Genomic DNA, 17,085 nt, shown 5'->3' with positions numbered 1-17,085 from the left:
GAGCACTCGAGCTAAACTTCGAGGAAAAGTATTGACATCATGCCCCTTTTTTATTTATACGTTCTTAAAGTTATCGAAAAAAATAAGCTAAAACATGCAATAACTTTGTAAGGAAAAGTCCTGGAAATATGTGGCCTTCAACAAAAACGTGTGTTTTGTATATCCAAATGCTTCTCTAGAATGACGTTTTCTTGTAAAATGTAACTTACAAAAGTGAAGTGCAAAAAATTAACTTTTAAGTAACTTTTACAGAAAATACTCTGTAACTCTGTACCGAGAAAAGATAGGATTTTCATTTGTTCAGCAAAGTTTCATATTTTTTCACGTCCTAAAACTTTGCTGAATAAATTATTCCTCTATCTTTTAACACAAAAAAGTTAATATTTTTGATATATGGAAACCTGCTGTAACATATGCTCGCCGTACTCTAATATGGATAAATTGGGACAAATGGAACCTCAAGGAGCTTAAAGTACTTCAGCTTAACTTCAAGTTAAAGTTTTGACATCATGATTCCACTTACCCCTTTTTAACCTAAACTTTGTTGAAGTTATCAAAAAAAACCTAAATTAATCCACCTAGCGGTCAGACTCAGCCTTTCTCATTCAAAATTATTATTTGTAAAAATAGATTTACATGAATGCTTAAATCCAAAATGGTATATTCACTCTTTGGGTTCTAAAATATTGATGTTGTAATTAAAGTATAAAATATGAAATTTGACGTAATGTTAGTGCTTCAGAAATAGCGAAATATAAGAAATGACTCTTAATTTCGAACAATTTATTAACGAGCGATACCGGGAACGTTCAAATAGTACGATACCACATTTAAATCATGTTGAGGCCATATATATTGATCAAAGCAGGTATAGTGTTGAATAGTCTTTGAATTTCTTTTCTTTACAAAACTTTTGAACTGTATATCAAATTTTTATGAAGTTTGTTATTTGTAAGTTTGAGGGATGACTAGTTTGTATGACACTAGTTATGTTCAAATAAGTCGTGTAATACTTGAGATAATAGACTTTCGTTGTTTTACAAATTGAAACATAACGATTGCTTAAGTTTGATTACAATCAAATGAAAAGGGAACGTATGGGGGAGCCAAACTTTGAAACCACGTGTTCAATCATAATTCATCAGTTAACCCTTAACTATCCCGTTCATTCGATATCAGTATTGTTCAAATCTGTTGTGTAGTTTCTAAGATAATGAAGTTTAGTGATTTTCACATTTCGGTACATTAGAGACGAAGTTACAGTTCGATTACAGTAGAATTCGATAGGGTGTTATGAGGCAGCTAGACCTTTCATTTGATACTAATTCTGTGGAAATCGGGTCAACTATCACTGAGAAAAGTGAGTGAGCCCAAGTAGGCATCAGAATATGATTCTTTTTATAGCTGGATTTCACATTTTTAAACATAACAGGAAAAATAATAATCAGTTCGCAAAAAAAAATCATTAGGGTCTTATGGGGCAACAAGACTTTCCAAATGACACTGCTTTTATGAAAATCGGTCCAGCCATCTCTGAGAAACATGAGTGAGATTAAACAGTCTCCAGAACACTTTTCTTTCTGTAACTTCTGAACCATATGTTCAAACTTCATAAAATTCAAAAGTTGACGGTTTTTAGGAAGCCCGTTCATTTGAAACCAATTTTGTTCAAATCGGTTGTGTAGTTTCTGAGATATTGATGTTTCGTGATTTTTACATTTTGATACATAACCTCTAAACTAGAAATCAGATTACAATAAAATTCAATAGGGTCTTATAGGGCAACTAGACCTTACATTTGCAATTGATTTCATTGAAATCGATTCAGCCATCTCTGAGAAAATCGAGTGAGATTGGGAGAGCGTTACACACACATGCAGAAAATGCTCAGCTCGTCGAACTGAATCGAGTGGTATACGACATTCGGCCCTTTTGAGCACTTTTATACCTTTAGTTTTTGCAGTGATTGCTATACCTTTCTAGGAGAAAGGCAAAAAGTTAAATGATAGAAATGACTTTTAATTTCAACTTTAATCCCGAGCAAGGCCGCAAACATTGAAATAGTACAATATTAAATTTAAATGATGCTGAGGCCACATATTTTGATCGTAGCTATAGTTTTAAACAGTCTGCGGGTTTCGTTTCTTTCCATAACTTTCAAACCACATGTTTAAACATTATGAAATTCATTGTTTAAGGGTACGAAAGCCCATTTATTTGAATTCAACTATGCTCATAGCTTCTGAGATATAAGAGCGTTTTTCACATTCTGACGCAGCGCCAAAACTAAAAGTTTGATTACAACGAAATTCAATAGCAACCTAAGCGGCAAATAGACCCTTTATTTGACACCAAGATAGAAAGAATCGGTCAGACCATCTCTGAGAAAAGTGAGTGCGAAAGAAAGGTGCACATACACACGTACACACCCACACACAAACATATACACCTACACATGCATATATGCAGAAAATGCTCGATTCGTCGAACTGAGTTGAGTAGTATATGACATTCGGCCATTCCAATCATTTTTCTACCTTTTAATTAGCCAGTGATCGTTAGGAGAAAGTCAATATGTTTACTTTCATTATGTGATTTCACATTTTTATGAACAACGGACACAGTTACAATCCGATTGCAATGAAATTCAATAGAAACCTATGGGGCAACTAGACCTTTCATTTGACACTAATTTTGTGAAAATCGGTTCAGCCATCACTGAGAAAGATGAGTGAGTTTAAACAACCTCAGGATAACTTTTCTTTACATAACTTTTGAATCATATGTTCAATCATAACGAAATTTAAAAGTTAAGAGTTCTGGGGACAGCCCAATCATTTGAAACCAATTTTGTTGAAATCGGTTGTGTGGTTTCAGAGATATTGATGTTTCGTGATTTTTACATTTTGATACATAACCTCTAAACTAAAAATCCGATTACAATGAAATTCAATAGCATGCTATGGCGCAACTAGACCTTTCATTTGCAATTAATTTTATGAAAATCGGTCCAGCCATCTCTGAGGAAAGTGAGTGAGAAAAAAGTTGCACACACACACACACACATACACACATACACACATACATACATACATACAGAAAATGCTCAGTTCGTCGAAAGAAGTCGAGTGGTATATGACATTCGGCCATTTGGACCACTTTCATACCTTCGGTTTTTTCCAGTGATTGCTATACCTTTCTAGGAGAAAGGCAAAAAAAGCTAAAATATGATATAACTTTGTAAGGAAAAGTCCTGGAGATTTATGGTCTATGGTAAAAATGTGTGTTTTGTGTGCCCTAACAATTCCTCCGAACAACACGTTTGTGTAAAATGCAACTAACAAAAACTAAGTACAAAAAACTAACTTTTAAGTAAGTTCCATGTAATATACTTTATAACTTTGTACCGAAATAAGATAGGATTTTCATTTGTTCAACAAAGTTTCATATTTTTGAGTTTTCTACAATTTTGCTGAATAAACTATTCTTCTATCTCTTAACACAAAAAAGTTAATTTTTTTATTTTTAGTATAGTACACTTTTCATATTTTTTGATAATTTACAATTATCCGGGTCATTCATGCAAACAATTGTTCTCAAGACACTTTCAAGCTAGGATGAAGGTGAAAGGCGCTATAAAATTAAGTTCCAATTTTTGCCTTATTGGACCACTGTGTATTGGAGAGGAACCCGAGAGTTAACGTAACCGTTAGAACAATTACAGATTTTTTGAGTATCATATTAGAATAATAGTAAGAAATATTGAGCTAAAAATCATCAATGTCAACATTACCAAACTGCATCCAAACACACAGTTATATGCTTTAAAAAGTGACAGGACGAGGAACACAGCTAGAATTTGTAAGTAAACAATGAATGAGAAACGGAAAATTGTAGAAAATATCTAACTTATTGAAATAACATAGTATCCCTAAGGAACACATACTTGAATAAGAATCAAGCACATTTTTCAGCCAGAAATTCATCTCTTAAAAATGTAATCAATATTCATTTCACGTTTATCTTGTACACACTAGTAGAACTAAAATTATAAAGAAAAGAATTGATTAAACGAAACCTTTTCTGCGGTCGATTGTCAATAAAGGTTATAACATTTGGATACCAAAGAGTAACGTGCGGAGCCGAGGTGAATACTATTTCTTTTTACCGATCGGAAAAAAGTTGGAAATATACTTCATTTTGGCTTCTTCATGATACTAACATACCCTTTTCTGGTAGAAGTGAAATTTATCTCGGCGAATAAATGGTGTGCATCTAAATGCGAGCTGCGTTGGCAGAAATTTAAATGAAAACATCGTTCAAATTTACTGCCAGCTCACGATAACCCTTCCGTTTCTCCTCGACTTCATTCGCAACCACACAGTCTGCACGCTCTGTTGATTGCAGTCATCAACCAGTCAGTCAGTGGCTAGACGCAGGCGGCAAATTCGACAGCGTAGAAGAGTGTAACGTTTCTGTCGATAGCAAAACAAATTGCCCGTAATATCCATGTAGGACCTTCCACTTAGCGAATGATGGATCCGTAGCTTCTTGTCGGAAAGTGTTTCGCCCAAGGGTCTCTCTCTCTCTGGTATTCCATGTCGAACACAACACTGTCTCACAGCAGCAAGGCGGTTATGATACAGAAAGAAAATCGGTCTATTTGTACGCCTGGGTTCTGCTTCAAGCGATAGTCAACTTTGCATCATTTAGCTGGACAAAGGCTACTTCAGACGAGTAAATGAACCGTACGTGAAGGATTGGATTTACCTGGTGAGATTGACGAATAGGTGGTGGCGGTGATTACAATGTCACTTCTGATGGATTTATAGCTGTATCTATTATGACAATCTGTCGGATTGAAATTTCCCATGGGCGTTGCTGGCGCGTCAAATGGAATTTTTTTTCACTGTCAAAAATCTTGCACACGTAAGGACGTGATGAGAAGCAGTGATTTAACAGACAGTTGTCTAATTTAGTATTTATAAATAACATAAAGAACCAACCTTCCACCCAGCTTGCGAAGTACTTTACCTATCTTCTTGACCAGATCTTTTGCTTTATCATCCCGGCGTCGACAAAATTCGTTACCCAAGGAGCATCACTTCTTAGGGGGTGGCGAGCGGGTCAGAAAAACGCTTGGCAGTCATCAATAACACTACTAGAGATACCAGGTACTCGTTCATCGGTTCGGTTGTTGTTCGGCCAGCAAGTGAAGGAAAACTCCTCGACTGTGTGCTTTCGTCTTTATGGCCGCTGCAAGCAGTAGAGATAAAGCACATTCCATTCTCCCGTCTGCCGGCGAAAATTTTATATTACTTCTTTCAACCGCCATTGAAATTAGAAGAGCTCTCTTAAAAGGGGCCCCGGATCTACGCTGAAGCCAACCTCGTTCGTTCAGTCCATTTACCGGGCATTTACCGGGCATTAGTCGAAGAGCCAAGCCAACTCGGCCAACGATCATAAATTATAAATCAATAATAATCAAACGGTGGCCCTCCCTCCCCTGCTCCCGTCTAGGCGATACGAAGTTTGGGCATCATTGGCGAAAGACGGAACCCCGAATAGCTCACAAATTGTTCGAACAAACTCACTTCTTGTGAGTAGCAAAGAAGCAGTCAACAATCGGTGTGTGTGTGAGAGAGAAGGCGAACGAGAGCAAATAATAAAATAGTTCAACTATGAAAACTTTCCCAATTTTATTCATATTTATAGCTTTGAGAATACTCAGCAGCTGGGCTGCTGTTTTGGACGGAGCTTCGAAGTACACTAAGAATTCTGCTTGCAAGCAGTTTCGGAGCAATTTTATTGTTATTGACCATGGTTAAAATAGTCCACTGCGTACAATGAAAGGCAGCTCAGGTAAACAATGTAATCTAGATTTTGGTACAGTGTCGGTTCGCAATTTTTTCTGCGACTTCCAAATTGCTCCCGTTGGCGCAGATTTGTTAAATCAACTTTTTACTGGAGTTTGTTGCTATAAATTTTTGATTGCAAATATGTGTTTTTTTCGGCAGGATAAATTAAAAACATTATCAAAGTTCGGTATTGTGAGCCAAAACGGAACTTGTTTTTCTCTTCATATGAAGCGCCTCGATCGGTTTCAAAGCGAAGGGAACGCATGGTGTTTTTAACGTGAGAATCTGCATGAAGTTTACACAATTATAGAAGCTGATTGCGATTAAAAACAGGTCGGGAGAAACCGGTTTGCTTTCCAAGGTGGAAATGTTCAATAGTATCATTTTATAATCCAAAAACTGTCCGTGAACAACTCCATTCACACCCAACCCGAGTCGACATCGTGCCCGAGCCTTCGAGCTCCACCAACTGCGAAAGACTCAACCGAAATGCACTTGCAATGTCAATTTACCCGCATCACAAAGCCCCGGCGGACACATAAAGCTCTAGCTGTCCGGCTTTGTTTTACGACCTCTACCCGTGTAAGCCCTTCTACTTCCCTAGCCCCATCCATTCGCTATTTGTTTGCTATCTGATTGCCGGGCTCCTTAAATGTGTTTGTTCGATGATTTGTACAACTCCGTTCCGGATAGTCCTGCGCTCCATGCGGTCAGTCATCGTCTGGTGTGGGACCAGTAGGAACGGGCGACAAAAAGTTCCCTCTTCTCCGCCTCCTCTGCTCTGCCAGGAATATTTACCATCACCGAAAGGTCAACTTTGACCAGTCACCGCAGTTCGAATACCTAAATGCCAGCTAGCCTATCACGGAAACTGTGTAACAAAATTATGCCAATGCTGTAGTAGTACCGAGTTTACACAAGTCAGTGAATAAGAAAATTGCGACCATCGGCAACGTTGACCGTCCGGTAATGGATTCAATCAAACCGATGGATTCCGGAGGCAGAAAGCTCAATTGAATTGAATTCCAGCTACCCATGGGCTCATGGCTCAAGGCTCAGGGGCTATCGAGATCGAAGCTGATATCGATGCGAATCGTAATTAATTCATGATGGTACCCTAGATTGGCTGTCGCAAAGTTTCATCTTGCTCAATCTTGTTTACATTAATCGAAGACAGTGCTTAAGCTCACGTGGGCTGTGAATAACTCGGAATCAGAGTCAGCTTTTGATGATAGGATCTTGACGCGTGGGATGCTGGGGGTGGAGGTGCACCGGTAGAACATGAAATGAATTACTTAATCTAATTATATACAGTGAGACGGTGAATCATCGGCACCTGCCCGAACATCAACTCGCAGCATACTCTCGTACATAATTTACGTTTATCGTTTGTTCTCTTTCATCTCATCAGAACTCGAGGCGACACGATGGGGCCACTCTATAATCTTGTAATATCATCCATACCAATCTAGTGCACACTACAAGACAGCAAATCATAATAGACCGCATCAGGGCCGGCACAAGTTGCTCCCACTATTGATCTATTTTTAAACGTTACATAAAAACCTTTCTTCAGCAGTGACGACGCTGACGTTCTATATACATCATTGATCCACCCACGACATCCCGCCGCCGCCGCTGCCTGTCTTCCGAGCCGAAGACGACGCACAACAATGTTTTTGTTGGAAACACAGTCAGCAGCGGAGTCGGTTTCGCACAGTTGTTGTTTTCTTCTTCACCAGGCAAACAGAAACCGTCGGAAAGCTGCTTTTTGATCAATGCAAAGCTGAATTTTCATTCTGCGACGAATTGGGAAACGTTGCTGGGAAACGATTTTCTCAACAGAGGATTATCTTGTTGTGTTTTTTCATTCTGTTATTGCTCGATTTGTCTACTGAGAATGTTTAATAATGATGCAATAACGGAGTGAGAATATCAGTTACGGATACGGGATTTGTACCGATTCGTTTGTCATCTTTCTGTTATGGGGACAGAACCGGTAACTGGCAAAAAGGTAGAAGTTACAATGCAATTATATACATTTTTGAGAAAGGAAGGGCTTAAAATGCATTTTGAACCGAAACAAATTGTCACCATTCATATAAATGACACTATAGAATCGATAACCTGTTGACGTAGTACTACGTCTTTGTTTTCTATACTAGATTATATTTTGTGAAATTGGAAATTAAACTGGCAAATGTTGTGTCAGATTTCAAACGATTATAGCAAGCGAAAGACTTAATGCATCTTAGTCATTTATATGTCGGTGGATAGATAAAATGTGTGACAATTGTTTGATATAACATTGTTAACATTGTTGATTTACTGCGTAATGGTGAAAAAAGGTGAAAAGTTCCAAAGTCAAGCTTTCCCATACATTTTCCTTGCTATTCGCTTGCTTCCCGAGCACGGATAACAATAACATGGACGAAATAAATTCCACGACCTACATGACTCAACAAAGTGTTTCGTTCCGTTTTTCTTTCCCAAAACTGCGTGGCCACGCCGCGGTTTTTTCCTGTGTGGACTCATCACTGCGACCAGAGATTAGATTTATTGTAATATTGTTTTCTGTATTCTGCACTTCATATTATTGGCAGTACCTTTATTGAAGTAAGTGATACGCTTATCATTCATATCCGTGCTTATGTGTAAGTCTTACCTTTCCGTTTCAAACCCACTGTTCTACTATACCGAGCCCTTGTCCATCCTAACAATATCGCCTAGTTACAATGCCCTGGAGAGAACTTTCATACGTTACTCACACCAGTTTCATTATGATAGGGACTTATTTTTGTTAGAATTAGAGTCAACAGTGGTATTGTAGAGTTCAGATTAAAGGAAGGGTATGTGGTGGAGAGCCTGAGAATAAACCCTACCCCCCTTCTGATAAGATATTATTCGTTATTATTATTATGCGTTCGGCATTGGACCACTAGGAAGACATATTAAAGATTTTCTTGCGAATGATAACACAGTGCAACAATTTTTTGCCTTGGCTCCTATGTATGATTTTTTAATGTATTTTGATGCAAAAACAAATTTCTCCAAGTTTGAACACATTTTACCTTGAATTTTTGAGAAATCACAGAATTTCGATGTTTTTTCGACGCCATTTTGTTTTGAAGCCAAATATCAAAATTCTAAGAGTTTGTCTACGTATTAGTTTATTCTTACCCATCTTTAAAAAAGAACAGATCTTAAATCGGACAAAATTGAGCTCAAAATGGTGATTCTACGAAAATGGTTTTGGCATGGTTTCGGTGTATTTCACAAAGCGAAACAATATCGGGTATATATGAGTAATGGTATATAATATATAATGGTAATGCGCTATTTAAAATCTGTCTTACATTGAGTGAAAAAGTCTTAGGAATCGATTGGTAGGTATATGATCCACGTAATATGTCAGTAACGTGTCAATTTTTCCCCGATTCCCCTACAGATCTAAAATAGGTTCTAAAAGCGAGATTGAACAACAAATGAAGGTATCGAACGTCTTCGTCACTGGTTTTCTTCGGCAGTTTTTCTGCAGCAATCTTATGCAAAAAGGGGCCGAAGAAAACCACTGACGAAGACGTTCGATACCTTCATTTGTTGTTCAATCTCGCTTTTAGAACCTGACTGTAGCAATCAAACAAACGACGATAGTTGAATTTTAAACCTGTACTAGACTACCACAACATGATCTACCACTACTCTCTCCCACACTGCGAGAACATTCCAAGCCAGTGGGTACAATCGACATTAAAAATATCGCCAAGGGGTACGCAGACAAAAAAAGGTTGAGAACCGCTGATATACGGAATAGAATCTTTTTGCGTCCCGCAAAACTGGGAAAATGACGTAACTTGAAAAAAAGTTGAGCCACCTACAACACGAATCTATTTGTAAGTGTTTCCGCCTTTTTTTCAAGTTATGTCATTCCCCTCGTTTCGCAAGACGCAAACATATGTTATCCTGTATAAAAATATCGCCATCAGAAAGCTAGTCTGTAATTGGCTGGGTGCTGCTTTTTTACTTGATTTTTAGGAAAATTTTCTGTTCTCAGCTATAGAAACGAGCAGGTGATTTGTTGAATTCTGCGAAACTCAACCAAAAATGAGTTATTTTCAACTCAACTTTTCATTATTTTACTATTTGCCATTCAAAATTCGTTCTGTGGTAGTGCATTTCAAGAGCGCACATTTTCGATACACTTTTTACAGCATGCCACCCTACTAAAGCAAGGCGTAGTCCGTCCTCCGACGTCAAAAGAATAGTGTACTTCGGGCTCATCACTTGCAATCATCCTCGAATGCAACAATGCAAGCAGTATAACAATCAGCTTGTTCTACGTCAACCTTGCGATGCGATAACTCGAGGAAAGGAGTTATGTAATTTTTTTCTGAATATTATATATTAATATTCTTTTGTGAATTTTTAAGATTTAAAAGAGCTTTTTTACAAACGATAGATTAGTAGGGCTTTTTTCGGCAGGTTTTCTGCAGCAGTCTATTGCAGAAACCTGCCGAAGAAAACCACTACCGAAGCCGTTAGCTAGCCTATTTGAAATATTTAATTTTATTTTAGAGAGTATTTCTTAAGATTTTTTTCATTCAAATTTCTCTGTTATCGCATGAAACCCACTATTCTTACTAAATTTTGTAAGATTTGTTTACAGTAAGCTACTAATCTAATCCAAACTGTCTTGAGTTTTAGTAAAATTTTGTTTTTAAATTGGTCAGATTTGCTAATTACAAAAAAAAAAATTAATGTATTTTACAGAAAATCCAAAATTTGCAAATATATATTCTATATTGATCAATTTTTTTTTTAATTTCCAAACATCTTAAGGTTTGTGTGAATACTTTTATTTCTCATAGTTTCATTCGGTATTTCTGGTATTTTTTTTTGATTATTCGTAGTTTGTCTGTGTCTTCCAATCTTATTTGGAACCATCGAAATGTAATATGACTTCACTAAAACATCTCTCGTCCAATCTATATTATTTTTGAACTCGATATCGGTTTTCCGTAGAGTGCTTGGGTGTGTTTTTCAAGTATCCGTAATTTTTCTCTGATTTTCACGGAGTATGTTACGAGCTTGGGCTTGACTACCGCACATTTCGTAATTTCTCTTGCGTGATGGATCCGCTGCACAAAGAACCACGTCTATGGCTACTTGGAACTAGTTTACTACCCTCAATGAACGAAAATTCAGTAGCTTCCATTTTGTGTAGATCGATAATGGCACCGGCTACGTCCTTACGGTCGTTTACGTGGAAAGGAAGTTGTAAGGAGGGAGTTGGCAGAGTCGTTGCTGTCGGAGACCGAGCTTACCACTGCATCTCCAGGATCGCGACGGAAAGGAAATGCTTCTGTCGCCGTGGTATGTGACGGAATCGAACATTTGCACGCGAAGTTAACTCATAACGAAGACGAAAATAAGTTCTTTTTTGTCAAAAACTGCGAACCTATGCGAGTGACGCGTGCGGAGATCACCTAGGAGCATCTAAGTAGCTTCTTAAAGAGGAGAGGTCCAAGGAGCCGAATGAAATATTTTTATTTGACTCAGCTTGCAAAGCTCAGTAAAGGCTGGATTACACTCTTTGACCAAGCGTCAAATATTTGTCACATTTTGACAGATAAAAATTTGGTCAAAGATAATTGTTTGTCACTCTCCAATTTTTAAATGGGGCAAACACGGGCAAACAACAACCATGATGTCAAATAAATTTGGCCATTATGTCAGAAGGCCAAATATTTGACCATTGGACAAAGAGTGTAATACGGGCTTAACTGGTCAAAAGCATTTCAAGAATGTTTTAGGCAACTTATCCTGCCAAACGATGCGATAAATCCTCCATGTGATGAATGAGATTGTTCAGAGCGAGAATTAAACGCCGGAGAGATCGTCGGGTTTAGTAAAATTATATGCAGAATTGCTTATCTATTGTATAAAAATGTCAACTGTTTGTAGATTGCTCATTTTCACAGCTGTATTATTTATGCTTCGATGCCGAAAATATTAGACAGAATTTGAATATCCAATTTACCGAATTAATTTTCTGACGAAAAATGTTAAAGTTTTAATCCTACGTATTGCCTATATCAATGCATCAACCCGAAGCCGACCGACCCACATTGGCCACAGCTGGACGAATCAGAGTCCATTCCAGTAGCGGTAGCTAGCCGAAGGTTTTATTTATGAACCTTCGGCCGACCAGCAGAGCGCCGGCAGGTCCATGAATGGCGAATGACGCTGACGGTGCGGCGCTCGGATTGTAACTTTCGTTCGGTTACTGGGCGGGAAGGGAGTGGACGAACGAAAACAAAAGTTTGTTATTCCGGACCGAATTTTGCGGACGGTGCGTCGTATTTTCCTCCTCACAGCAACATCTGGCACGCAAACGGCAAGCCAAACTAGGCGGCCAGAAGTCCGACTTGGGTAGGCGCGCTTTCGGTCGGAATGTAGTAACGATAACATTTGGAATTCATGTTTGTTAGTCAGTTCTCGTGAAATTGCGTTTGAATCAAATTTAGGTATGATTTACGAACTTGCGTTGCTCTGCTGATTTCCACGGTTTGCTGATGATAATTATAAAGTTATTGCACGCGATTCGCGAAAAAAGATCAAGCGTCTCCTCCGGCGGACAGTTGCTAGAGTGAACGCATGGTTACGACACATTTTACACAATCGTTAGGGCAGAACATCGTATATGACAGGTGCATCGTAAGCGTTCTGCTGTGTAGGAATAATGAAAGAAGATAAAAAACAAACGTTTGGAAATCTGCAGACGAGTAATAAATTTATTCCGCTTTGTTAACATCCGTAAATCATGTTGTCGGTTACTTTTGGAAAACAATTTCTGCTTTGTTCGGAAAATTATGTCCACATCTCTGCTGTAACCGTCCCTCTTACCCTTCGTGGTCCGCTAGTTTTGTATATACGAATCTTTCCGCGTGCCTTCCATCCGATTGTCAGGGGGTTGAGTGAAAGTCTTACGCAATCATCTGCAAGCGAGAACGACGCATTGCGAAAAATTACACGATTGAAGAGAATAATCGAATAAACCTGTCACTAAGAGAATGTTCCAAAGTGCACCGGTTCAGTGTGATGTAATGCAATTTGAGGCTGGTTTTTGGTATACGTAGAGCGCAAAGAAACTGGACTGTAGTTTAGTCATCATCACAGGAAAAAGTTATAAAAAAAGGTTGCGCTCATAGACGCTTTAAATATTCACAGATTTTCCGACCGACAGACGGTCGGTAAATATTGCCCTGGGTAAGTAATTCGATGGATGGTTGGTGGGATGGATGGATGGTTAAATGGACGGATCGTGAGCGCGAACGAAAAGCGTGACTGAAATGAGTTCATTTTTTTTCCACTTGTTGGCATAGCTTTTTTGGGGGGAACAGCTTGCACGGTGTATAATTTTGACCGGTGACGGTCCGTTGTTGGTGACGCCGATGGTGTACTCTGTACGCTTGAGTCTGGGTCAGTGATGAAGGCGTTCGACATACAGACAGGGGTGCCATTTTACGACGGTCAGAAAGGGTTCGTGTGATTCGGCCAAACTTTGCAATAACATAATTCATTTGTTATGATTATAGCAGAACTGTTTGCCGGAACTTGTGGATAATATTCGGACCCCATTTTGGCATCACTTTTTGCCGCATTAGAAAGAAAGGTCTTACCCCATACGTGTAACCGGGAAAATTTTGCCACATCTTAGTGGTAGCATCATTTTGATTGATTTCGAAACCGTCGGCTAGAAATAGATGCCTACACACAGACGCACACACACCCACATTTTTCCGGACAGTAAACCCGGATTAACCACGTGTGCATCCCAGCTGGCATTCACAGTTTCTGTTTTGATTATACGGTCGTACTTTTCCGGCCATGATTTATGTGGGACATTTCGATTGAAGCGCTTGCCAACGAAGTGGACTTTGCTAGAGTATAAATTCTCATTACGGCAGGATTTTCTTTTTACGTGCAAGCCACCCCCTCTCTAGGAGCCGCTTAATTAGAGGATGGATGAAAGATCGTCTAGTTTGCGCATAAATTTTCCATCCGTAATCTCAAATGATTTCATGTCAAACCGCAGCGCTAGCTTTCCTCGTCTGGATTTTCTGGGAAACACACGAAACTCAACGCGTCGCTGCTATGCGTGTCTAATTGAATTATTAGTTGCGACAGGTACCGAAGGGCACCTGTAACCGGGTTTGTCGACGCGTCGTCTTGCTTGACCGTCGTCGTCGCCGTTTTCTGAAGGCGGCAGGCCGCAAACCACTAATGAAAACAAACTGCGGCACATGCTGAAACATGTCAGGCAATTTGTCTAACCCGTCTAGACTATGAACTGATACTGCGTAAATCGCATAGAATGAATATTGTCAAATAAACGGCTGGGCTGGTGGTTGATGTTAGAAATGGCAACACACGTGGTAGTAGTAATAGTAGTAGTACAACTAGGAAAGTTACCTGATCCGGTGGCCCGGGCCTTGAATTTGGGGGCAATCTTGAACGACTGCAGCGGAGATTCTGCGGGAAATCAGAGACAGACACTCGGTTACTACGGTTACTGACTGCTTCGGTGTACGCGTGTTGGATGTGTGTTCAAGAACGACGGGTCACGTGAAGAGTTTGCCCTTCGCCACCACGGACTTCCATCGTCTGCCATCGACAACGATTTGGACGGTTGTTTAGACGGATGTATGAAATTGAGGCTTATATTCGATTCGAGTGTCAATTGAGGATGCAAAAGTAACATAGCTTTTACCACAGCTTATAATACGACGACTTCCTATATTTCTTCCTAAAACATATCTAAAAGAATTTTAACCAGCAAACTTTCGTTATCGAAATAATATTTTTTACTCAAACGTAACGACAATTTATTTTTTGATATTCACAATTATTCGATCAAACCGTTGATGAGATCAAAATTACTTTGACAGAATTACTTGGCATAGCCCTTAACCAAGTAATTCTTATGAAACAAAAATCACGAGGTGAAAACAGTCAGAGAACTGAAGTTTCCCTTGTGAACTATTTAATTCATTTTAACCGCAGTGAGGTTAACAACTTAAAATTTTTTTGAAAAAGCACATGCTTTATATAATGTGCGTATAAAGTGGGAAATTTATATCACCCAATGCCGTACTTGCCAACAATATGGTCATGGATCTACTTTCTGTAACACGGACCAAAAATGCCTTTATTGTGGAAACTCTCACAAAAAGGACACATGTCCTGCGAAAGAGAGTAAACATTTTCGATGCGTCAATTGTGACGGCAACCATATGTCAAATTTTTACGAATGCCCTGTCTGTTTAGCCATTGTTAAGGCAAGGCAGGATAAACAAAATTCAATTTCCCAATCAAAACAAACTTCAAAACATAATTCTTCAAGCCCCGCTGTACCGCCCAATTTTTCTACTCCTTTGCATACCCGTTTAACGTATGCACAGGTAACAGGTAGTTCGAACATTATTTCACCTAATATTGCTAGTTCAAAAATGACCGTTAATATGGGAGGTAAACAAAAACCGACAGAAAATAAAAATACATTGATTATCCCAGCTAAAGTTATTGAAACTTTGGGAATTGAAGTTCAAACTGAACTTGGGATTTTATTTATTGCCGTAGCATATTTACCAGTCCAATGCACACGCGAGCACAAAAATTAATTTTATTCGGCGATTTTACCGCTAAACATCGATCATGGAATAATTCTCAAAGTAATTCCAATGGAAAAATTTTATAACATGAATCAATTTTATTTTTTTGTTTTTAATTATCATAAGGCTAATTGAGAAAGATATAAAACCCATATTGAGAGTAATTTAAATAAGGAGCTGGATATGCAAAACTATGAGAATATTGATTCCGCTTTAGAAGCCCAAAAATGTGCAATTATTGATGCCAGGAATTATTCTGTTCCAAAGGCTCAAGTGAAATTTGATTCACCAATAATTGACGAAAATCTTCAACTTCTAATGCGTTTGAAAAATGTCCGCAGACGTCAATATCGCCGTTCTCGTGACCCTGTTTTTAAAACTATTTATAAAGATTTACAGAAAGAGATTAAACATAGATTTACTCTTCTGAGAAATCAAAATTTTGAGACTAAAGTTGAAAAATTTAAACCATATTCAAAATCCTTTTCGAAGCTCACGAAGATTATTAAAAAACCTTCAAAGCTTATTCCAGTTTTAAAAGATGGTGAACGTTTTCTTGTATCCAATGAACAAAAGGCTCAAAGACTTGCTCAGCAGTTTGAGAGTATTCATAATTCAAATTTTGTGAGTCCAATTGAAAATAAAATCACATGTCAATTTGATTTAATTTCTTCCCAGATTTCTTTACCTGCAGAAATGATTGAAACTAACTCGAATAAGAATAAATCAACTATAAAAAATTTTAAAACTATGAAAGCACCTGGTAACGATGGAATCTTTAACATATTAATCAAACATCTTCCTGAGAGCACAATAGAATTTTTAGTAAAAATTTTCAATTGCTGCTTCAAAATTGCATATTTTCCAAAATTATGGAAAAATGCAAAAATTACACCAATTTTAAAGCCGAATGAGAATCCAGCTGTTGTTTTTAGTTATCGACCAATCAGTTTGCTCTCTTCAATAAGTCTGTTTGAGAGAATTATTTTTAACAGAATTATGTCACACGTCAACGAAAATTCAATTTTAGCAGATGAACAGTTTGGATTTCGCCATGGGCACTCCACTACTCATCAATTGCTCAGAGTTACTAATATAATCAGGGCCGGATTTAGAAGCTGGGGGCAAGGGGCACATTTGTTTGTGAGGCCCTCTTTTCCTAATACATTTAGAGATAAAGTTCTGGAAGGTGACGAGCAAAAAAAAAAAGGTCGCCTTAGACTAAAGGGGACATTTCAATCGGGTGGCCCGGGGGATTTGCCCCCTCTGCCCCCCTCAAATCCGGGCCTGAATATAATACGAGCCAACAAACCTGAAAGTTATTCCAGCTGCTCTTTCAGACATAGAAAAACATTCGACAGTGTTTGGCATAAAGGTTTGATTGCGAAATTGCAAACATTTAATTTTCCAATTTTCCTAATCAAAATTTTGAGAAATTATTTTACTGATCGAACTCTGCCGGTTGTCTATCAGAATTCAAATCTGATAGATTTCCTGTCAGAGCAGGTGTGCCTCAAGGTTCTGTCTTGGGTCCAGTCCTGTGCAACATATTC

General features: G+C 38.3%; 1 protein-coding gene across 21 annotated transcripts in view; it reads right to left on the bottom strand.

Moving 5' to 3' along the window:
* LOC129724619 (sorbin and SH3 domain-containing protein 1) overlaps nt 1–17,085 on the bottom strand; it is a 255,649-nt gene that overhangs the window by 119,449 nt on the left and 119,115 nt on the right. For 6 of the 21 annotated variants that reach the window (XM_055679656.1, XM_055679650.1, XM_055679654.1 and 3 more), the window contains one exon: nt 14,334–14,393. The exons of the other annotated variants lie outside the window; for them this stretch is intronic. Coding sequence is in view for 5 of the 6 variants with exons in the window: in XM_055679650.1 (XP_055535625.1) it covers nt 14,334–14,393 (60 nt within the window). In the remaining variant the exon portion in view is untranslated. The remainder of the gene's footprint in view (nt 1–14,333; nt 14,394–17,085) is intronic. 21 annotated transcript variants of the gene reach the window in all.

This window comes from Wyeomyia smithii, chromosome 2 (assembly GCF_029784165.1).
Source record: "Wyeomyia smithii strain HCP4-BCI-WySm-NY-G18 chromosome 2, ASM2978416v1, whole genome shotgun sequence".
In the NCBI taxonomy this organism is placed as follows: Eukaryota; Metazoa; Arthropoda; class Insecta; order Diptera; family Culicidae; genus Wyeomyia; species Wyeomyia smithii.
Note: the sequence above shows the minus strand (reverse complement) of the source record. Positions and strands in the feature narration are given on the sequence as shown.